This window comes from Ylistrum balloti, unplaced genomic scaffold (assembly GCF_031769215.1).
Source record: "Ylistrum balloti isolate Yb309-2 unplaced genomic scaffold, AGI_CSIRO_Ybal_v1 Utg370924, whole genome shotgun sequence".
Taxonomy (NCBI): Eukaryota; Metazoa; Mollusca; class Bivalvia; order Pectinida; family Pectinidae; genus Ylistrum; species Ylistrum balloti.
The window spans coordinates 86,554-111,788 of record NW_026782523.1 but is presented as its reverse complement, the minus strand read 5'-3'; the positions used below and the strand labels follow the sequence as shown (position 1 = coordinate 111,788).

The following is a 25,235-nucleotide window of genomic DNA, read 5'->3' as shown; positions in this document are numbered from 1 at the left end:
AGGTCATTGGAGAGATGCTAAGCTGTCTACACCATTTAGGGCCTTTGATTTTACATCACAAAAGGAAACTTTTGAGCTTGATGAATAGCTCTGATCAGCTGTAATCGAAATTATCATTTTCATTTGAAGATTTTGCAAAAGGGTTTACAAACTTAATATTTAACAGTATAAGCTTTATAGTATGACAAGACTTTTTATACAGTGAAACAGTTTGACAAGCTTTTTTGATACAGCGAAGGAGTATGACAACCTTTTTTATACAGTGAAACTTTGACAAGCTTTTTTTATACCAAGAAACAGTATGAAAAGCTTGTTAGAGTTAAACAGTATAACAAGCTTTTTTATACAGTTTAACAGTATAACAAGCTTTTTTATACAGTGAAACAGTTTGACAAGCTTTTTTTATATCAAGAAACAGTATGAAAAGCTTGTTAGAGTTAAACAGTATAACAAGCTTTTTTATACAGTTTAACAGTATAACAAGCTTTTTTATATACAGTTTAACAGTATAACAAGCTTATTTATACAGTGAAACAGTTTGACAAGCTTGTAGAGAGTGAAACAGTACAAGCTTTTTAAACATTGAAACATTAGGACAAGCTTTTATACATTAAAACATTAGGACAAGCTTTACACAATAAACAAGCTGTTGTATAAACCATTGGTATCTTCAGGCAAATGATTTATGTTTAGAGAATGTTTTTGCTCTCTTGTTTATTTACAATATATATACCAAGTACACTTTGTTTAAAAAAGAAAAGTAATGATGTAAAGAAAATTAGGTTTCAATACATTGTGTGAAGACTTGATTGCACAAATATCTGTTGCAAATGGTATTGATTTGTTAAAAATTAGTTCCACACCTTAAAATCTCTACTAACAGTTATGCCAACCTGAGATACTGATGGGTAACTTAAAGAGTCAACAGAATAATTAAAAACGGTCAAGAACAAATACAAATGTGACCTATGATAACCAGTAACATATTTTAGAACTTTCAAAAACATGACTTTGCCCGTATCAATTAGCCCGTATAAAGCACTTTAAAATAGTATCATACCAGTATTTGTGGGTACCTGAGAAAATATAAACTAATAAATATCATGGGCAGACATCTTTGAGAGAGCATTTATCTACAATTTAAAATATTTTTTCATGACTTGAAAAAAGTCTACAGCATTTTTTATTAAAAATATTATATATATATATGTGTATATATATATAAATACCTAAAATATAATGAAATGCATGTGATGTTTCTTTAAAAAGCTATTTTCATTCTGTCTAAATGAACTGCAAACCCATAGTTACCACAGTTATATTTATCTGAGTTATCATGTGAGAATCTGATTTTTAAAACGGGTAAATCATATCAACATTCAATTAAATTTCCATAAATATATCTGAATGAGATTCTGCAAAACATATTTTCTGAAATCAAACCTACAATTACTACATTATTATCAATGTGTCATCGTGCACTATCTTACCATAATTCAAACATTTGTTTCTTTGTGCAATATTTTCCTCGGCATTCAATTAACTTCAACAATGGATTAAAGGTCTTACAATAAAGACTTGGACTGATGATCTTTTCTTCAAACATGCTTTGTTTAAGTGGCAAGCTTTTAGTGTGATAAGAAATCTGGCAAGAACTTAAATCATTTCTCAGAATCTTTTCTTTGCTGTAATGTTGTCACATAAACTCCATTCTTCTGTATATATATATATATCTATCTTACTTATAACATATATAAACAATGCTTGCATTAAAAAACATGATTTTAATGTTCAAACTAAAATGAATAAAACAGGAGGTACAACACATTAAAATCACTATCTACTAGCTTAATCATGAATGACAGGTACTTCTTCAGGTTACTCTCCACTAAAATTTGATTGGTAGTAAATGGGGTAGGGCGGGTGGGTGTCACTTTCAACAACAAATAAAATCATCCAATCACCAACAAACATACACAGACAAACATTTCAGATATCCCTTTGGACTTGAATGGAAGCAGAGATCAGTCAACACATAACAATGCAGGGTGAAGGTACTAGGCTTGGGACTCCCGCAAACAACGAGATCCTTATTCTACGACAGCAATGTAGATTCCATGTGTTACATGTACAACCCTTCCACATGTCTTGTTGCACAAGTCTACTCTGTTGTGACATTGGTGTTAAGATCTGGTTGTGGAAAATGATTTATAACATTGATCCTGTGTGTAGGTTGTGAAATGGTTGTTCTGTACGATGATGTATACTACAAATTAAAAAATGGACCCACCATAATCATCACTATACTAGCACGACGTGGTTGTCCGCATTTGCAATGGCACATGTCCATTAGCTAAGTTAGGCGGGATGTTGATACCATTAATGGGATTATAACTATGATTTGAGCTCTTGCTGCTCTCCTTGCTTCCATCATTGGATGAGTCTATTGCACTGTTGGAGTCCGCATTGAACTGGTGGTTGTCATCATTAGGAACCTCTACCCTGCCCATCCCTCCCTCCTTGGTCTCCTGTAACAGTATACAGTCACATGGCTCGGAAGCCCCCACATGGTTTTGTGGGTAACTTGAATATCGGTATGCTCTATCCATTAAGCATATATCGTCCTCATGCTTTAAACATGCCCCACTTCCACTTGTTCCCTCACCAGAAATAAAGGGCATATGAGAATCGTCCTGTCCCATATCTTCCCCATACTCTTCTTCATAATCAACACAATCCACCTTTCCTTCATTAAAGAAATAGGATGTTTCCCTGAAGTGTGGATCAAGTTCAGGTACTAAAATTTCTATAATTTCTTTGAATGTCGGCCGTGATTTTGGTCGATATTTCCAGCATTGTAACATCATATCATATCTGTAAAAGAATCAAAATTTGGTATACATAACAAGATCTATAGCAATTTCAAACCCAGACAGAAACAATTATTGTTTGAAAGCAATTATCATAGTTCATACTAAGATGTACTGCTTTTTTTTTCTTTTTACTTTTTTTCTTATTTTCTTTTAATTCACTTAAAGCTGAACCAGAGGCTGATTTTTCATATCCATGCCATCATTTAGGAATGATGACTGCAACGATTCCTATGAATAGACACTGAATTATACTTCACTTGCTATATTCGTTTTCAACCAAAAGAAACTTAAAATGGTCAGACTTTCAAAATGAAAATTAAATGAAAAGACATGCTTTCAATGAACCCTGTGACACATTCAGTCAGCTCTTAGGGCTACACAAAAAAAAGTTGACTAGCATTGAGACCAATCATGTCTACTTGTAACTTCCTGTCTAGCATGTCACATTTACAACCTTTAACTTCCTACATCTTTCACCTAGGTTCCTAGATACTTACAAAACTTCTGGACAGCCTTCTGGTGTGTCCATTGTTTTAGCACTGATAACGTATTTGAGGACCTCTTCATTTGAGAGTCCTTGATATGGCTGGGCAGCCAACGTGGTCATTTCCCATATAACCACTCCATAGGACCTGTAAAAACAAGTACAGTATTGAGTTGAAATCAATGTTATTCAGCTATAAAGTAATACATCTGTTTATGAATTCTGCCAACAGCCTACAAATACCCTCACATTAAGTATATTCTCAGAGATACCCTGTTAGATATAAGAAAGTAAAATGTTTACCAATTAAAATGTACTTTGATGATTTATTGATCATAATGAACTGATGACAAGGAACATTTTTCATGCTTTTCAAATTTCTCCCAAACACAGTAGTAGATTCCAATGGTTTTGTAAATGTATTCATCATATATCATATACAGAGATATAAACATTCATTAACCCTAGTTAAAATAATGTAATTTAGAAGCAGAATCAAGGTTAAATCTCCTTTGCCAAATCCTGAATCACTTCACATGTGACTTATTTTCAGTATTTCAAACTTACCATACATCTGACATGCTGGTAAATATACCATCTTTCAGAGACTCTGGAGCCATCCATCTTACAGGTAACAACCCTTTCCCACCTTTTCTATAATAATCAGTTTCATAAATATCTCTGGTCATTCCAAAATCTGCAACATAGAAAATATCACAATAGTTTTTAACTGGTAATTCCAACATCTATCACATAGAAAGGACAGAACGACCTTCTATCATGTTATTTCAAAATCAAACAAAAAACCTAAGATGACACTATTTATTATGGTTACAAATGTCTAAAATATTGAAAGTTAAACTTCAAAAGGTCACATCTGTGTGGCCCACTATTCTACCACTTTACTAATACTTTGATGAAGATAATATTTCACTGCCACAGATCTGTGTGGCCCAATATTCTATCACTTTACTGATACTTTGATGAAGATAATATTTCACTGCTAAAGATCTGTGTGGCCCAATATTCTATCACTTTACTGATACTTTGATGAAGATAATATTTCACTGCCACAGATCTGTGTGGCCCAATATTCTATCACTTTACTGATACTTTGATGAAGATAATATTTCACTGCCACAGATCTGTGTGGCCCAATATTCTATCACTTTACTGATACTTTGATGAAGATAATAATTCTCTGCCACAGATCTGTGTGGCCCAATATTCTATCACTTTACTGATACTTTGATGAAGATAATATTTCACTGCCACAGATCTGTGTGGCCCAATATTCTATCACTTTACTGATACTTTGATGAAGATAATAATTCTCTGCCACAGATCTGTGTGGCCCAATATTCTATCACTTTACTGATACTTTGATGAAGATAATAATTCTCTGCCACAGATCTGTGTGGCCCAATATTCTATCACTTTACTGATACTTTGATGAAGATAATATTTCACTGCTAAAGATCTGTGTGGCCCACTATTCTACCACTTTACTAATACTTTGATGAAGATAATATTTCACTGCCACAGATCTGTGTGGCCCAATATTCTATCACTTTACTGATACTTTGATGAAGATAATATTTCACTGCCACAGATCTGTGTGGCCCAATATTCTATCACTTTACTGATACTTTGATGAAGATAATATTTCACTGCTAAAGATCTGTGTGGCCCACTATTCTACCACTTTACTGATACTTTGATGAAGATAATATTTCACTGCCACAGATCTGTGTGGCCCAATATTCTATCACTTTACTGATACTTTGATGAAGATAATATTTCACTGCCACAGATCTGTGTGGCTCAATATTCTATCACTTTACTGATACTTTGATGAAGATAATATTTCACTGCCACAGATCTGTGTGGCCCAATATTCTATCACTTTACTGATACTTTGATGAAGATAATAATTCTCTGCCACAGATCTATTTAAAATTTATCTAAAAAAATTATTAAAAATGACAACTCTTTTAAAGCAAAATGACCTACAAGGGAAAAAGCTTGATGAAAGTTTTATATAATTATATATTTTTGCTGATTAAATCTCAAACAAAGAAACTTTTTAGATATGTGTATCTCGTGTCTCCTGGGAGCTTATGAAGACCTCCGAGGTCATTTTGAGTAGTCTGTCTCCAGGGATACTGTATATTTGTGAATCCCCAGTTTCTATGGAGACTTAAGATTTTGTGAGTGTCTTACTTCTAGAAAGACTTTAGATTTGTGAGTTTCCAGTCTACAGGGAGATTTGTGAGTTTCAAGTCTCTAAGAAAAGAAAGCACATGTATAGCCTTACCTCCAATCTTCACTGTTAGATTGTCTGCCACCATACAATTTCTGGCTGCTAGATCACGATGAACAAACTTCTTGTCTGCAAGATAGGCCATCCCATCAGCAATTTCTCCTGCCATCTGCATGATACGGTGGAGAGTCGGAGGGGTACGACCTGCATTATCCTGAAAAGCAGCAAGATATGTATAATAATCTAATGTTAAGATGATAAAGATCTGAGTTGAGTAAGATTGATTCTGCATGTATGTTTAAAGTGATTAAGTGATCACTGAGTAAGTGTTTAATCAATTACTGTACCTCTTCATCTGGCCGATGCATGCGAAGGAAATTTTTCAAATCCCCATTGCTCATGAGTTCCATAATGACATAGGCTGGTTTTCCTTGAGCCACACCTGCAGATACAACTCCAAGCAGCCGTACCACGTGGGAGCACACAAATGCCCTGAAACAAAAACAAAACTTTAGTCAGGCCTCCTTGAAGTTTTATTACAATCATTCATAAAAATCTTGTTTCATTGTTTATTTCAAATGGAGAAGATTTGATAAAAAAAAAAAGGGAGATGGTGTGAGGAAACTTCCAATTTATTGAGCGATCAGAAAAGGAAAAAAAATTTTTTTCAGTAAGAAAATCTGGCAATGATTTACAGCTTGCCCAGACCAATCTGAAGGATCAACAAAAACAGAAATTTCAATGTGATCCTAGTCTTACCACCAGTTTACCGAGAATCATTTTACAGTCATAGTCAATCAGACTTTTCTACTTACTTCATAATGGAAGCTTCATTTAAGAAACTCATTCTTTCTGAAAATGTAGCACTTGAATTCACTGTCTGTAATGATAAAAATTTTACAAAATCATTACGACAATAATATACAAGCTGAAAATTTATATATTTTATAAATGAAATTTTGAAGTCAAATATGAATCCCCCCCCACTTATCAACTTACAGATTAATGAACCAGCCAATTTTTTTTTTCTACATCAAATCATTCTGGATTACCGAAATATGCCTAGAATGAATGTACTGTGACAGCCATGCAGGATACCAATTACCACTTGTTTAGATAAAACCTTACTTTGACAGCCACTTTGATCTCTCCACTGACTTCCTTCAGATCACTTGCCAGGCCTTCATACACCATCCCAAATGACCCCTGACCAAGTTCACGAATAAGTTTGACCTTGTCACGATCCACCTCCCAGTCATCTGCTATGTAAGCTAAAAGACAAAACGTATCGAACATTAAAACAGGAAAACTGTGTCTGTGTATTGTTAGATAATAACCAAGGCCCTTGTATGTTGACAAAATTCCCATGATATTTCTTCTTGTAAGTTACACAAAGCCATTCATACCATAAACAAACAATTGTGGCCATTCTATATTTTGACCTATCACACAATGACCTATCAATGCCAGGGTGCCAGAGTCCAATAGCTGTGAAGTGACCACCAAAGTCAGGCAAGTACTATAGTTATTTAAATGAAAGGTATGATAGAAAAAATCCACGAAAATGTTACTTCTATTGAAAACTTCAAATCATTCTTTATTCACTTACAAGCCCCTCCCCCCATTAATGGCATTCAATTTCACTAAGGTGTGTTCATCAGGAATATTAGCCCCTACAAAAATAAACATTTATACAATCTCACCATCGTAGTTTGACATGTATTCTGGATTTGCAGATATGTTCTGGATATCTGGGTATTCACGGAACCTGAAACATACAATCACTTACTTTAAGTCTATATTTACATCATAATTTTGACTACAAACATCAAACTCCTTCTCCTCTGATGTAATTCACTAACTTTAAGTCTATATTTACATCATAATTTTGACTACAAACATCAAACTCCTTCTCCTCTGATGTAATTCACTAACTTTAAGTCTATATTTACATCATAATTTTGACTACAAACATCAAACTCCTTCTCCTCTGATGTAATTCACTAACTTTAATTATTTTACAGTAATTTTGACTACAAACATTTTCTTTGATGTAATTCACTATTTATCTATATTTACATCATAATTTTGACTACAAACATCAAACTATTCTCCTCTGATGTAATTCACTAACTTTAAGTCTATATTTACATCATAATTTTGACTACAAACATCAAACTCCTTCTCCTCTGATGTAATTCACTAACTTTAAGTCTATATTTACATCATAATTTTGACTACAAACATCAAACTCCTTCTCCTCTGATGTAATTATTTTAATTATTGTAGTTTTTGTAATTTTTTTCCATTATCAAGCAACAGGATATATTAGCCATATCCAAAAGTACAAAATCCACGATGAAATTATATGGAGGATATTGGTGCTTTAAAAATGTCCGATCAGGTTGAAGTTGCTTACCGTCTGCGAGCCATACACCAAACAATGATTCCAGTGACAACCACTATCAGAATTCCAACAACAACGCACACCACAATGATCATTTCCTGTGCCATTACTTCTCCTAAAACACAATATGTATACACCTTGTTAACATTATCTGTTACACGGGAGAAAGAACACTTGTTTGCAGTATTATGCACAGTTTCTTTTAACCATTTTTGCCGTGAAGCTGTAGGCAGAGACATATCACTTCAGTCTCAGGGTCACATTTATATACGACAATAGTAATTGTTGTTGATTGCACTGAACAGAAATAAATAAGGAACATTCTATAGTACATATAATAAACTTTTTTCACCAGGCATGACTGTACCTTTCTCAGAATCAATTATGAAATATCGACCTTCAGTCCATGACCCATTACCAGCCAAGGAATTTGCCCGTATTTTGAAGGTATAGTTGCCTGGTCCCAACTTGTTGAGCTTGTGTCCTCCCAATGACTTGTACATTTTCTGTGATATACACACTGTGACCGGTTGGACCTGTAACACGTCGCATGAGATGTCAGAGTTGGACATGGAAAATAAAATTTGTAAATGAATTGTTTTCCTCTGTAAGGATTGAATACTGTAACCCAATATCCTTTCACAAGTGATTTATTTTTGCAAATTTTTCAACTGTAACAAATTTATGAAAGTTAATCATCTTGAATTAAGACAGGAGTAAATGTTTATAGTATATACATGAATAGCATGATCTGTTAACAAAATTCCTTGTGTTTACAGTACTACATTAATAATATACAATACTATAGTGAGTAATATATAGGCACAGGGAAAACCATTTGATGTCCCAACAATAGTAATTGTTAAAACATCACTACACAAACCAGGTCATATCAATTTGGTGGAAATAAATAATATTAAAGTGGATATCTTTAGTTATTTCTTTAATTCTCACAGTTAATGATTTTACCAACAAGATCAGGCTGAAACCTGACAAGAAGTTTGGAGAGAGATATCACTTGCTTGTTTCAAACAATTTGTCATAATATTATACCAGAGAAACTCTATGCAGTATCAAAATAGAATTTTCATGTTTTGGTACTTTAGTATCTGATAGTAACACAATATTTCATTCAAAATATCAATGATGGCATCTTTGATACTCCTTGGGTTAGGCTCACCGTCTCAGTGTATTTACATTGTTTATGTTTGAGTCACTGTGTACTTACATTGTTTATGTTTGAGTCACTGTGTACTTACATTGTTTATGTTAGAGTCACTGTGTACTTACATTGCTTATGTTTGAGTCACTGTGTACTTACATTGTTTATGTTTGAGTCACTGTACTTGATTTCATATGTTATGATGATCCCATTAGGATTAGGAGGTGGTGCCCACTTCAGAATTACCTCCCCTGTCTTATTCTTCATCACATTGATGTTGATCGAGGAACTGTTGATATTGTCAGCCACTTCTGTAGATCAAACAATATATTGCATCAATAACATAAAAGAAAACGTAATGCACAATATATAAATGCATAATTACTGTGTGAAGTTTTCTGCAATTTTTTCTGAATCTCGTAAATTAGCAACATGATGTGTATAATGGGGGTTTAATATACAATGTAAAAATAATATGAAACTGAATGATATGAATTCCATTAAAATGTTCTGACGAACGAAATTTTATTGTGTAAAATCCAATATTAAAATTCACTGCCCAAAAAGGATATGATTTTGAACTGAGACTTACTTGAAGTCATTGTGCGTTGAAGTGCTAAGGCTCTGCTACTGCATAACTTGGCTTCTTCCGACTGATTTCCCCTAGAGTCCCGTGGGTCTCGTTCCTGACAAGCTATGACCTGTAAAACAGCATTGTCAATGAAAACTCTTTGTAATACTTAAGCAAATAAATATGACATCACACTTTGGATTTGAGAAGACAGAGCAGCATATACCAAAGGTTATTCTGCTTTAAACAATCTATTTTCTCAAAGGTTTTGTTTTAAGAAAATTAATGTCAAAATTTCTTATTCTTTTGTACAAATCCTGCTCCTCTTGGAAAATTACAGCAAATTATTCACCAAAATTTTAATCAAAATTCTGAAAAATAATAGAAGAATTGATAATTAAAGTCCAGTATGACTCTAATTTGAAATGTAAACAAACAAGATGACTTAATCATACACAAGATTTTCCTTTTAACCTATTCTTGTATCATTTTTCAGGGTTTTAATCCAAATTTGGGTTAATAATTTGTTTCAACACTCTATCCTTGACTTAGAGATGGTTTAGATCACAATTGTTAGTTTGGAAAAGTAGTGTTTCACATGAAAAGATGAGGAAGACAGAGGGCTGCCGACACACTACAATAGTGCAAACTTTGTTGGATACATTATCACTGACAGAATTACTGTCTTCATTTAATTTCGTGTTCACATGGAATAAATTTTACACATCTCTCTATTGGTCTCAATGTATAAAAGTTTATAAAATATTTTTTGAGATTTTAATCTACAGTTAATATTTTTGCTTGATATTTAAATTTGCACTTTCTTTAATGACAGTAAAAATCGGCATCTTTGATCCCCCATGAATGTTAGCAACTGTAAACAGACATCTAACATGAAGAGAAACCTACATCCATGTTATAACCTACCTCTATGTTATAATCTCTGTAGTGCATCAGGTTGGGGATGATAAATTCTCTCTTGTACACAACAGCTCTATAGTAGGGGTTCGACTCCTCGTCAGGAACTGCACCCCTTTCCTCTACTTCTGTCGTGTTATACTCTGTCTCATTTCCTAAGGACTCATTGGCGACTGACGTATCTAAAAACAATGATGAGCGTCGTGCTCGAGTGTTGGAAGTTTCGCTGCTGTTGGCTTTTTTGTTCCCATTCATCTGATGATACGTCTCAATATTTTGTTTGCGATCCGAGTTTCTGCAAAAAAAATTGAACGCAAAATATACAACAAGAGTCTATACTACAGTAAACTTGCTTATACTGATAGCAAAATCATATACATACACATATGGTCGTCGGATCACATGAAATGGTTAGAAAAATGTTGTTAAAAACAGTTATGATTTCTGTGGTTTTAAGACTTACAAATCTTCTGTATACACTGAAATAATGTCTATCTGATCTTTTACTCCCCAAATTCAAATCTCAATACATGTATATATAAATCATCAAATCACACTCTGTCTCATCAGAAATGAATTGGCTAAAAACTCAATATTGAGTTGTTTTTTTAAATAAATGAAATGTTTGTGATCTTAATTAGAGCCTTAAATGCAGTAATCAAGCCTTATGACTCATCAGTATAGAAAAGCATCACAAAAAATTATTTCAATTGAGTTACTAACAATAATCTCCCTATATTGAGCTATTCTTTTATAGCAAAGGAAATGAGCAAGTAGTTAGGACATGAGTCTTTTTTCAAACAGCATGTTTTGACCATATTCCCACAAGGGATAAAGACACTCCTCACAAAATCTGGTCCTAATCATACATGTGCTTCAGGAGAGGGTTCAGACCCTGAGACAAAAATATGGAGTTAGAATTTCATTAGCTATTCAATTACAACAGAATATCTCCAGCAACTGAATGCATAGAGCTCTGAATAAACAAAACTCCTGACCACCAAGTCCTTTTTCTGATGTAAATCTCTTAGAACAGTCGAATTGTATTTAAATACTCTATAAAACCATTCACCTTTCCATTTGATAATTATCATTTCCATGTAATTCTGCTTAAAAATACCACATTTTTAGTCTGCTGTATCACATTAATTCGTAAATAATAGAAGTCTTTTAAATCATGTTAATTCAAACAAATGTTTTCCGATTCAAATGAGATATTAAAACAGTACAAAATTTTTGTTCTATTTCTGCCACATTGGATAATAATGTCAGCTATATTTTACCATAACAACACACGGAACAGAAATCTGAATAAAAATATACTTTTTAAATCCCATGCAGCTCCGATTCAGAAAATCTTCAATAAGCTCTTTTGTTATGTCTCTTTTTACATATATATACTTTTAATGACAGAAAAACATTATTGAGGAAATCTGATCTAATAAATCTCGGTATCATTCAGACAACATAAAGACAATGGTGTAACCTATACCGTTTTGATAACTATTATCACAACATAGACTAAACGTTCACTTCTCTATCTAAGCAGCAAATCCTAGCTAGTGTCAAAGGTCACAAAAAGTCCAAATATCAAAATCAGTGACTTATGACAAATTTGAAAAAAATCATGGTCAAATACGGATCATGTTTATATCTAATAAATCAGATAAATTCCATTTAATTATTAAATAACACTTCATATATCAAAAAAAAAAAAAAAATACACTATTATGTTCAAATTGAATAAACAGATGAAGTTGATTTTTGACATATCATCCTAGAACTGTTTGAAATCTTAACATTTGATTGTGTGTGAATCCTTACACATTGGAACTTCTATTGCAGGTCATATTCAAATCAAAACTTGGTATCACTTAATATTAAATAAACAAAATCAACAAGAAAAAGATGAAATTTTGCAACAACAAAACTTTGTTGCATTCAGGTGCTTTAAAAGAAAAGAATACATCATGCAGTGTTTTGAATATTTTAGCATTAATAATTGTTTTGATTCTTGAATATTTCCTTTATTAGAATATAATGTAAATGAAAGCATGCTTGTTAGTAAAAATGGTCAGTAATGCTGTAGACAAGACACCATTTCCTTAACAAAACAAATCTTAATATGGGCAGATACAGAACAATTTTTAAAATCAAAATTAAAATTTAAATATTTTTAAATTTTTTAAATTAATATCACTGTCATTTTCATATGACTAAATCATCCCATTTTTTGTGTTTGGTGATAGAGTAGTGCACAAGTCACAGGAAACCAGTTAACATTTGAAACCTGAACATTTTAGATGCCCTTATACAGAGATTTGTTATAAGAAGAAATTGGTTTCTCTAAAAGCATGTGAAAGGTGACGGGATTGTAATATTAATACCAAGCAAACTAAGGTTTTTATGGAGGTGCAAGAAGAGTGCTGGAAAGCCAGAGAGACAGACAGGGGCAAATTAAGAAAGGAAACACTTCATCTAGTTTATGTGTCCCTGTTAGAAACCTAATGGTTTCATTTAGAATAAACTCTATATTTTTTATCAATCCTGCATATAGCTGTCCACAAAATTCGAAGGCTGTCCACCATGGAACCAGGGACAAGTTTGGACCTAAGGAAACACAATCACCTTACCTCTTTCTTTAGGCAACAATAGTGGACTCTATCCTGGTCAGCTCTAGGACCATGCTACCTAGTCATAATGACCTCGTGAATTGACAGAATCAACATCAATCTTTCAGATGTTTGCTAGCATGAATTTCCATGGCCCATCAAAAACAGAAACTTGTGATGATAGTGATGAATTTGGTGAACCTGAAGATGACCAGCTCTAAAGCTGATTTGATCATAAATTATTACTTCAGAAGAAATGGATATACTTTCTATTTTCATTTTTCCCTTTAGTATTGCTATAGAAGATATGACAATGAAGATATTTGAATCAATATAGGTATCCTAATCAGTTCAGAGACTAGCAATTCCAAATTACATAACTGTCAGTTTTCAAATCTCTTATCCCTCATACAATATATTTACAATGATTTTTGACACACCACTATATCGCCCAGGTAAAGGTGTTCTTGGTCAGGAAATGCTTAACAGGAGCGAAAAGGAAGAAAATGAAAATTTTGATGAAATTCATAAACACTGAAACTATTAAACACGGTAAATAAACAGATGTTTGCCCCAAGATCTATAGCCAATTTGATGGATTTATAGGAAGCATTAATCTAGTCCTTCCTCTTTCTTCTCTATCAACCATCAGAAGTTCCAAAGCAGATCAAATATCTAATGGACAGTGCAAATCATTTGTTCTATATTACACAGACTCTTATCAAATTTATTTGATGATTGGTACATAAAAAATTATGTCGCTCTAAGACTGTCAAAGATTTTACCCATGAGGATATTTTCCATTCCAGAAAATGACCAAAATTGCATGTAATTTTATACTTAAATATAAGATCATAGCATTCCCAAACTGTACACTGTGTGATTGTGATACTGTAAAATCATCCATTTTCATGGTACTCAAATTTTTCGTGGTTTTTCAAAAACCTCTTTTGTGGACACTTCGTTTTTTGGATAAATATGGCTCCATATATCTACCTACAATAATTTGAACAGTTCGTGGACATATAAATTCATGAAATGAGATTACCCATGAAAACAATGAAAATAAATCCTCCGTAAAAATTTTACAGTATATTCCAAATATGGTAATTTTAAATATTAAGCAATGTTTGACAGCACTTATTTCATGAAAGATGTGGAATGTAAAATAAGCACTTTTTATTTACCTATTTTGTTTTGTTTTTTTGTTAGAATTTTTGTAAGTATCTGTGAATCCCTACTTTGAGAGAACAATGCTACATACTTACCTGATAATACTTGGAACACAAAATAATTTGTTTTTTAATGCTCTCTTGCCTTTTCCTGCAAGGTCACCAAGATATTTTTCTACTTGTCACCAACACCTTACTAAACCCACACCACCATGTTCACATTTTCATGAATTGTTTTAGAATAACTACCATATTTTAAAATCCAAAGGTTCTCTGGTTGTAAATGAACTTTGGGTAATGATACAATTTGTCTAATGGGAAAAATGAGAGATGTATTCTGAATCAAGCATTCAATGACAGAAACACACATAGAGAAAGCTTGCAGCTAGGATGAACAACTGTACTTTCCCTGTTTTTCCCCTCACCAACCAAAGTCACCAGCTCCCTGCTAGGATTCAGTCTACTGATCTCAGATTTATTTTCACTCAAAAAAAAAATTTTCTCTATGACACAATACAGGAAAAATATGATTTGAGAGAGGAAAACCCCACAAAAACATGACTTAAATGGAGACATTGTTGCCACATATCTCAGATATTAGTCCTTTTTTCAGCTATTCATTCTACAGCGTAATGGCAATTTCAGGCATCTGGATGGTAAAAATATGTGTTCTCAACATTTTTTTTTTTTTTTTACAAAAAAACTGAAATGCTTTATTTAAAAAAAAGAATAAATTATAATGATAAATAAATAAAAAAAAATCATATTTCAATTTGTTTCATGACTAAGCTAGGCACTGACAATGACTGAAGAGAAAAAATCCACACAAATCTGAGAAAAGTAGGCTACATAACACTACATATAACAGGAAAAATACAGTCTGTTGACAAACCCAATCATGTTGAATTCAAACACAATTCTGATGTTCATATGATCATTATTGATAAGGTCTACTACAAATAATGATTTTCCTTTATGAAAATGTACATCGGTCACAATCAAATTAATTTGTATCATCAATCTAATTGGGGTTTTTTATGATTCAAGTAACCAACTGGATTTTACACAATAGAAGGAGATTTGTTATAAACTAGGACACTTTGTGCTAGCATTGAACATGTCCACTTAGTTTTCCTAATATTTCTTTTGGACTCTATAAAAGATTTGAAACAAGAATTGTAAAGTCAAAGGATTTAACCTCCCAGGAGTTGGAGTTGGAGTTATGACAATAAGAATACATTTAGTCTGCTTTACAAAAACAGTATATAATTTTTTTTATCATAACATTGATATCCAACCAATAATTTGGATGAATTCAGTTGAATTTTGAAGATTTAGTGGTGGGGAGGGAGGGAAATGTTCACTAAGTCAAATTTTAGTATCTTCTTTCATGAATAAACAATTCCTTATCATACCATTCTGTAATGGATTGTCAAGGATATCAAAACTAGAGAAAATGTTCTGTCATTTCAGAAATTGTATCATATCCATAGAAAAAAACACATCCTTCCATTCCATTTAGGACAGAAAGGGCATATATTACACAAGGAAAACGTTAGACCAGGTGTCAAACCAGTAATCACATCTCTCAGGCCAAGATTGCAATGCCGCTATTGACAACAGTTTGGCAGAAATTACGTTAAACTAGAAAACGTACAGATTACTGTTTTCTAACACAAATGTTAGCCTTACGCCTGTACGAAATGTAATGTAAGATCTCTTGGAAAACACACTGGATATATGTAACTATAAACTACACCTGTCAGATGATTATAATAAATGTAAATCACACCAAAAGTCTTATTTGTAAAACTCCCACAAACAAAGGAATATTTACTTGTATGAAGAAGTTCCTTCATTTGTTTAAAGTTAAAAGTGAAGAATTCATTCTACAAAGGAAAGACTTGAAACAAAAGAATTTATCTTTTTATCAGCAATGATTTCGAAAGTTAGGACAATTATTAAATAACATGTTCATCAAACAGGAGAAGAATAAACAGTCAAAACATGTGCATTGATTGTTCATAGAACTGAAAAGATCAACAGACACCAAAAATACAAGAGACCAACTGGACAAACATCCACTGGACAGACAAATGTGATCACACTAACAGGAAACAGCAGCGGACAGCAGTAACCATAGCAACACGCACGGAGACACACATGACAGAAAGTACGATACAATAGAGAACTTGTACAGTTGGCAAAACATTAATAATCTCTATGTTTTGAAAAGGTGAAGATCATCAAAGGCATTGTTTGATGATTATCTTTCATCTACTTCAGTTGAAATGAAGGATGAACCTTTCCACCCATTCTGCAGTACAAGTGAAATACTGACGACTCCATGTGAAGTACATACAAGTTGTAATACTATGCTGTGATAGATACTTCAGTTGATTATAATCCCTGGATGTAGACAAAAGTGATACAAATTATAGAAAACGAATAATCAGAATTAGAAATCAAAGCAGTTCTTTTGAAATATGAGAGTATAAAGGTGATTTTAAATATCTATAGGAAACTGTACAAGTTATTATACAAACTAGACAAGAAACAAAAACAGGATTGCCACCATATGAATTGGTTTCCATAGAAACAATATACTGTTCAGGATGTTCGGATGCTATTGGGTGTTGACAAGGTAATGCTCTACTGAAAATATTTTAAGTTGAAACAGAGTCTGTATGTTTTGATTGTTTGGTGCAGAAGTCCTGTATTTACATACATTTCTGAGGATATAAATGTTTAATGGCTTTTAAACTGAAGTTGTTTTCAAGGAATAAAATGCATGGTTACTTCTAACTGCCAACCAGTGTTTATTTTATTTAAGCTATTTCTTAAAACAAAAATAACTCAACAAACAATGGTTCAAAAACATTTTCAAAACTAAATTTGAAAGGAATTAAAGTGAAAAATAACACTTTTTGAAACAATTTTAAATATCTTCAGTAGATGGAAATGTACTGCAGAAAGAAAAAAAAAATCAGAGACCGCCTCCCATGGAAACTAAGCATATTAAATAAACCAGTACCAGTAAATAACATTTTTATGAATTAAATATGTCAATAAATTGTTATACTAATAATTGGTCATATTTGAAAGTAAGTACTTTTATACAGAAGTCACATGCTCTTGTGACCTCTAAATAATAAGTCACATGTTAATGTGAATTCTCTATAAAGGTCTCTATAAAGGTCACGTCTTCTGGTGAACTCTACATAAAGATCACATGTTCTTGTCAACTCTGTAAAAGGTTACATGCTACTGCAAACTTTATGTAAAGATCACTTATATGGTGAACTCTTCATAAAGGTCACGTTACTGTAAACTCTCTATAAAGGTCACATGGTACTGTGAATTCTCTATAAAGGTCACATGTTACTGGGAATTTTCTATAAAGGTTACATGTTACTGTGAATTCTCTATTTATAAAGGTCACATGTTACTGTGAACTCTATACAAAGGTCACATGTACATGTTACTGTGAATTCTCTATTTATAAAGGTCACATGTTACTGTAAACTCTATACAAAGGTCACATGTTACTGTGAATTCTCTATAAAGGTCACATGTAACTGTTACTTCTCTATGAAGGTCACATGTTACTGTAAATTCTCTATTTATAAAGGACACATGTTACAGTGAACTCCACATAAGGTCACATGATGGTAAGTTCGGTCAAATTTCTCCCACTTACAATAAAATAACATGTTATCTGACTGGCCCCTATACTCCTAGAGAACGTCTGTCCCTATGAGAGAACTTTGGCTAAGAGCACACCACAGCATAAGCTGGTCATTTGTGCCAGGTACAATAGCTACCCTGTGAATACCTGTTTTATTGAATTTAAACACGAATATCCACTGTAATAAACATAAACAAGTTTATAACTCACAGCCAAAAAATTCAATCAGGATCTAACTAGATAATACAATAAATACATGTATCCCTGTTACTTTTCTTGCTCGTGACAAAAGCATATACAGAAAACTGATATTTGTTCTAGTTTTAGAAGTAAAAGCTGTTCTCTGCTCATTCTATCTGCCAGTGCATTAGCTTGCTAAACTGTCATTGATCTGTGAAAAATAAACCACAGATCCAAATAACAGCAACTACAAGCCGCATTCATTTACTTTTTCCACTAAAAAAAATCAAAAATGTATAAAAAATTTGTATGTGAACAACACCTACTCTACATAAAGCCATAAAGTTAAAAAATTGTCAAGGGAGGATTCATCAAATTCAATAGAATGTTGGATAAAGGAGATTTGGAGCTGGGAGGAAGGTTGGGGTAATACTACATATATAGATTTACATATCTTGCATAGAAAAAATAATCAAATTACATAAATTCAAATTAAATTTCACATCATAGAAATGTGAGGTCTGGAGAACAAAACAGGAAAACAAAGTAAAATGGTAACCTGGTCATTAACATTGTAACTAAAACACATGAGGTCTGACTCTATCCAAATCCCAGTATCTTATTAAGATGTTGTAATTCATCTCATTGTTATATATAGACCTTAATATCTCTGGCTTTAATCTACATCAATCTGGCCAAGCAGAACTCAGCACTGCCAATAAACTGTAGCTATGTCTTACATTGAAGAAATATTGTTGACTGCCAAAATCAGTCGGCTACAATAGGAAAGCAGTTCATTAAATTCTATACATATGAGTTCAAAAGGAAAGATATTGTAATCTCTGAAAGTCAGTCTGAAACTTTCAGAACAGGATTACAATGGGGCAGAACAATAAATACCCAACCCATGTTTTATGATGACTTACAACAAGTTTTAGAGGATGTGTGGAAAACTAAAAGAAATCTCAAGACAAGATGCTGAAAAGAACAATGGACAATAACTTTTTGAAATATAGTTGAAATGAAATGATGTCCATTAAAACACAATATCATAATGTGGTTTTAAAGCCTATAAAGTTTCTGAGAAATTGCAGAAAAATTGAGGAAGAAAATCTCGTTACAAAATTTAACTGCTAAAAACTCTAAGGGCAATAACTCCTTAAACAAGAGGCCTAGAATCCTTGACGGTCACCTGAGATAAGCAATATTGTATATAAAGGTTAAAGGATTGTTATCGTGTCGTGAAACAGAAATTGTGACACTGAATATAGACAGTGTCAATACATGCATTACATCAAAACTGTCATCCTATACTGATTATTATTATAAATTTATTTCCAGTGGGAAATAACCAATGTTATGACGATACTCATTTTGGTAATTAAAGCACCTTAAGATGTTTCCTTTCATGAAGAGCATTTGATTATACCATATCTGGGTCTTAAAAAGATTTTTGAAATTTAAGTCAATTTGACCCCTTTTGGCCCTGCTCATCAGCCCCTGGGTGTCAGTCAGGATCAAAATGGGCATACCATCATGCGGTCACCCTTCACTCATAATTCCAACCAAGTCTGAAATATTTCTGATGGAAATAACAAAAATTACGCTCAAAAATCTAGTTTTCCTATATACACGATAGTAAACTTTACCCCCTTCCCACAGGGAAATTTGAGACCCTGGGACCATGAAATTCACAATTTTGGTAAAGCACCTAAGATGTTTCCATTCATGAAGAATATTTGATACAATATCTGGGTTTTGGGACGAAGATTTTTGGGCTTTTGGCCCCACCTCTCAGGCCCCTAGAGGGTGGGGACTGTATAATTCACAATTTTGATTCATCTTATGCCAGAAGCTTTCTGAAAAATTTAATTGAAATTGGATCAGGGGTTTTTCAGAAGAAATCGAAAGTGTCAAATTGTTTACGGACGCACGACACACAATGCTGGATGAAAAGTATTAGAATTGGTCACCATGAGACTTTGTATCAAGTGACCTAAAAATTGTTGAATCAAACAGCTGTGTAGAGAAATACACAACTTAATGTTATGATGATAAAACCTACAAAGTTTGAAAGAAATTGTTGGAAAGCTGAGAGAGGAGATCTCTGGACAAGATCAACATTATTGAAACAAATTGTAGTAGCTCTCTCAAATACACTTAGTTCAATTAAACTCCCATTCAGGAAAAAAAATTTCATGTCATGATGTAGCCTTCCAAGTTTGAAAAAGATTGATTGCAAACTTTGGGAGATCTCCAGAAAAAAAATTTAAGACAGACAGCAACGCAATGCCATACCATATGTCCCATCAAAATTTCTGACGGACATATAAAAAGTTCATAACACTCCCTTAAATTTTGTAACTGGTGGAAGTTTCTAAGTAACAGGATAAAGCGGTGATGAGATTCCACATGGTCTAATAACACACATGCAATGCACTGTAAGATAGATAGAGATAACAGGTTTACTGTTTTATTAAATGTCTGATAGCCACTGAAGACATGTATCACACAAACACTGACCACAGGGTAAGGGGGGATAACCTCAGAACAATCCTGCCTTCTATCAATAACAAAACTTCCAGCCAACCCCAATCCCCTCCCCTACATTAAACCTTTGTTTGAATTCCTTGAAATTCAAAAAGAGTAAAAGCCTAAAAATGCTTTTATTCATTAAATTTATCTTTAAAGAAATGTTAATTGAGAAAAATTTAATTGTTCACTTAAATCATGATATTAAACCTATCCTTCATGACAGATTTTCTGAAGTATCTTTAACTGCTGAAAATAGTAAACCCTATATAACAAGGAAATACATTTTACAGTTAAAATTTCTACCCAGAGAATATTTCTCTATATCATTAAATCAAATACATGATGCAAGTCTCTCAATACTGTACATTTATATATTTGTTTAAAACTACCAAGTTTTCCTTTACATGATGAGAAAATTCTTGTCCAGCCCACGAAGGAATCACGAGAAGCATAAACAGAAATCACGAGTAAAAAGTGCAAACCAGGAGAACATATTCTAGTGATAAAATAGCAAAGAATGTCAACAGTATGAAGCATAGAGCTCAAAAAGCTGTTTTTGTTGCTAAAAATAACCTTCAGGGCAACCATAAAATGGCCTTCTACACTTTTCATAGCCAAAATTTTTATCTCAACTCTTTATGCATAGCTATCAAAACAAGCATAACAATGTCTTGACAGCAAAAATAAAGGACTCGAACCAGTTTTAAAATGCTAGGTTTTTGCAAAAGTCACTCTTCAATGCAAACAGCGAAAAATAGCATATCCCTAAGAAAATTGGCAAGCATGCTTTTAGGTTAGGAAGATTAGTCCCTGTCGCAACCTTGGTTTCTTCAAGCCCCTGCTCCAACATCTCATACATGAAGATAAACAATGTCCTTCATCTCATATATGATTATATAATCTATGTAGTACAATGTTTTCCATATATTCCCAATACATGTTTTATTCAGCAGATGTTCTGAGGTCATCCCGGTTTCGACTGGGGTTATTTTCACACATTAGGAAAGGAAGTCCAACAGGACGTGGTGTTAATTATTGAATTAAGTCTCAGCAAAATGAAAACATTAATGATAAGTGGTGCTTGTAGTAAAATAATATAAAAGTCAGTGGTTAACAAATCAACCTTCCATCGCTAAAATTTCCACAATGGACAATACTATGAAATAATTTAATACAAGAATGGATCATTCCATTGTATATAATGGGGTAGAAATTTGTGTTGATATAAATTCCTACCCTATGATTTACATAATGGTTGATCCAGTCACATGAAAATGGACAAGTCCATAGTAATGCAGAGATGAAAAGTGTGTTAACCACTTGATTGTTTTAAAATTTCATCCCTGTAATGGTACATTGAATAATCCATTAAAATGAAAACAGACTAATCCAATGTAACTTTGGGAATGAAAAGTCTAGTTAACTAGTTTTACAGATAATCTGTTGAGTTAAAATGTTTAGAAAAAACTTTGTCTTAGATAAAAAAAAAAAAAAAAAACCATGACTATAACATAGCTGGCGGTGGCAATAGAGATAGAAAAGATTACAGAGAGAGGATAGATGTTGGACGGTGTGTGTTTAGCTACTCTGGCAGATTTCTGTGTCATCACGCACTCGTCGTTACTCACCCTCGCATTTTTTCCCTGTGGTGAAGGATAAGATATATTGCAATGATAATTTGAAAAAAAAATATTTTTCTATTTTTTTTCTTTGAACTTTGTATGTATACATGGAGAATGTTTCATCTCCATTTCACTTTTTAAATAATTTTTTCAACTGGCTGCTTCTTTTCAGACATTTGCCAAACAACAAAGTTGGAAACTAAGAAAACTTCTGCTTCCTTTGGTCACTATTTCTAGATCAAGTCAAATAAATGTTTAGTACCATCCAGATAAAGTTTACTTGTATTCTTTAACATCAGGGTTTGTAAGCAATGGACAAAACACATCTTAAAATTGGCCAATCTAATGAAAACTATGACACAAGCTCCATAACAAAAATCTTGTCAACACATTGTATCAGTCCTCGTACCAGATTGGTTCTGTTATTGTAAGTGTTGCGGTAACACTGTCAGGTATTATCTAGCCTAGTTTAATGATGTATATCCGCATTATTTTTCATGATGACCCTGACTTGTGAGTAAAGGAATTCAAACTTTTTCACATTAATCCTCAAAAATGTTTAAGTTCTTCAAAGGGTCAAGACTACAATCAGATCATAGTAGTTATTGGTTATAGAAATATTGATTTTAATTTGGTAGCATTACCTAATAGCGACAATAAATAGGTATTTATCAATTTAAGTTTGTTTACCCAATGTTAAAGAGCACAAAACCTTATCTGGAAATCAGCATTTAAGACCTCTATACAATCATGTTATCTGAACAGATGAACTTCATTCTTCTGTTTACATGGGATTATCCCCACTTGCACACAACATATAGCATTAACACTAACGTTTGCAAACTATCTTTGCAAGGTGCAAAATAAACAGAAGTTTTTGCCAAAGGCCTAAAAGAATTTCAGCACAGATATAGAAAATTATTGTGGCATTAATCATCTGTGAAACACAGTGCTACAGGAAAACACTCTGCTTATATACATTGATCATCTGATTCTTGTTTGTATATTTAATGATGAAAAATTACTGCAGAGATTACTGTAACTATAATTGTTATTGATCAAGCCAAATCAAAGTTAACACGGGTACATAGAAAATATAATATGATGCCTGTGTAATTAAAATATAAGCTTCAATAATTTTGAAGCTAATAAATATGATCCAAATAGCAATCCATTTATAAGAGGTTGAGAATCATTAGTTGGTCCTACAACATTAGTAAACATATTACCTCTTGAGGTATATTGCGGTTTGTAAAAAATTTTGAAAGTTGATTTGCATTTCCCTCTCTCTCTGTTCTTCTTCTTTCTTCTGCCGACTCGTACTAGCACATTCACAACATTCCTGACCTTCTTGATATTTGTTCTTTTCCTTTTCAATTTTACTTTTCTCAGACTCTTCCTGCTGTTTCTGATCAATTCGTTGTACCGCTACAGAACATAAACAAGTATTCATAAGTTAGGATGTAACATATTTCACAGCCATAACAGGTAACTGGCCTCCAGTGCAAAATAAAAAAAATGTTAATTATGGGTTTAGATATATTTTAAAATACAAGATTTGACCAGTTGAAGCATGAATATAAATGATAACCAAAATGTCCCCAAAACAAATAGAAAATACTCTGACTTCACATAATCTTGAATTCAATTCATTTTGATCGCTTCAAAAGAATCAGTATCTACAATTTCCAATCTCAAAAGAAATTTCAAATGTTCTAAATTTGATTTAAAATATTTAATTTGAAATTGTTCTAATAAGCATTCCTAGCATAAGAATTTTCTATCTATATACCAAAATGAAAATATAAATCATGGAATATCTTTTTTCCACACAGAAGTTGGTTGTACATTAATTTGGCTTTGGAATGAGTCAACAACAAAAATAAAGACTTACGTGATGTACAATAATCTCTGACATCATATTTCTTGGGATCTAGCTCGCCTTCACGCCAATACACTTCATAATGAGTGACGTTACCATTGGGAGACTCAGGAGGATCCCAAGTCAGGTGGAGTTGATTTGGTTTGGTGGCTCTGACGACCAGATTCTGAGGAATAGTAGGTGCTGAAAAACCAATTATAACTATGAACAACTTTCACAAGACAAAGACTCCACTTTTTTGTGCAAAGATAAAACAGTGACAGTCTGTAAGAGATTGACCAAATCATAAAATAAACAGCAGTAATCCTTGTGAAACATCAATCATAAGGCATAATATACCCATAACAGCATATAAGCATATACTTCCTTCAAAATTAACAAGGGATACAAAGTGTGCCTCACATCACGGCAAGGACTTTTACGTAGATTTCAGCAGATAAAATAAAATTGTTCCCAAAACCCTTACCTGTAATAGACAAACTCATCCTGTTCCCTAAATCTCACCTGTAGCAGCTGTCCGGAAATATTTCACCTTGCTAATGGCACCGACCTTGGCGAGTGCAGTGGTATAGGTTTCTATGTAGATGGCATACTGTGTCCAAGGTTTCAGCTTCAGCAGAATCTCGTACATGTAAGTCTCATTCATGCTTCTGGTGCTGAGGACGTCTTTAGTGTTCCAGCTGTAATCAGTGGTAAAGTTTGTAAATTATTAAGGTCAAGTATCATCAAGGACAAGTCAGTAGACTATTGAGGTCAAATCAACAAATTATCAAGATGTCAGGATATGACCAAGGTTATATCAGTAAAATTCAATGAATCTTCAGATCAATTTGCTATCAAAAGCAAGCAGGAAAATTATGATAATC

At 33.0% G+C, this 25,235-nt stretch overlaps 1 protein-coding gene across 1 annotated transcript in view; it reads right to left on the bottom strand.

Moving 5' to 3' along the window:
• Window positions 1–1,822: 1,822 nt before the first annotated feature.
• Window positions 1,823–25,235, bottom strand: part of LOC132559489 (insulin-like peptide receptor) — a 70,782-nt gene continuing 47,369 nt past the window's right edge. The window contains exons 10-26 of the mRNA XM_060224115.1: window positions 24,874–25,049; window positions 24,382–24,552; window positions 23,717–23,915; window positions 22,494–22,508; window positions 10,688–10,973; window positions 9,782–9,890; window positions 9,349–9,500; window positions 8,395–8,563; window positions 8,040–8,142; window positions 7,324–7,388; window positions 6,749–6,891; window positions 6,436–6,500; window positions 5,968–6,112; window positions 5,675–5,834; window positions 3,925–4,054; window positions 3,371–3,505; window positions 1,823–2,874 (exon numbers count right to left, since the gene is read on the bottom strand). Coding sequence (XP_060080098.1) covers window positions 2,307–2,874; window positions 3,371–3,505; window positions 3,925–4,054; window positions 5,675–5,834; window positions 5,968–6,112; window positions 6,436–6,500; window positions 6,749–6,891; window positions 7,324–7,388; window positions 8,040–8,142; window positions 8,395–8,563; window positions 9,349–9,500; window positions 9,782–9,890; window positions 10,688–10,973; window positions 22,494–22,508; window positions 23,717–23,915; window positions 24,382–24,552; window positions 24,874–25,049 — 2,791 coding nt within the window. The 3' untranslated portion in view covers window positions 1,823–2,306. The remainder of the gene's footprint in view (window positions 2,875–3,370; window positions 3,506–3,924; window positions 4,055–5,674; window positions 5,835–5,967; window positions 6,113–6,435; window positions 6,501–6,748; window positions 6,892–7,323; window positions 7,389–8,039; window positions 8,143–8,394; window positions 8,564–9,348; window positions 9,501–9,781; window positions 9,891–10,687; window positions 10,974–22,493; window positions 22,509–23,716; window positions 23,916–24,381; window positions 24,553–24,873; window positions 25,050–25,235) is intronic.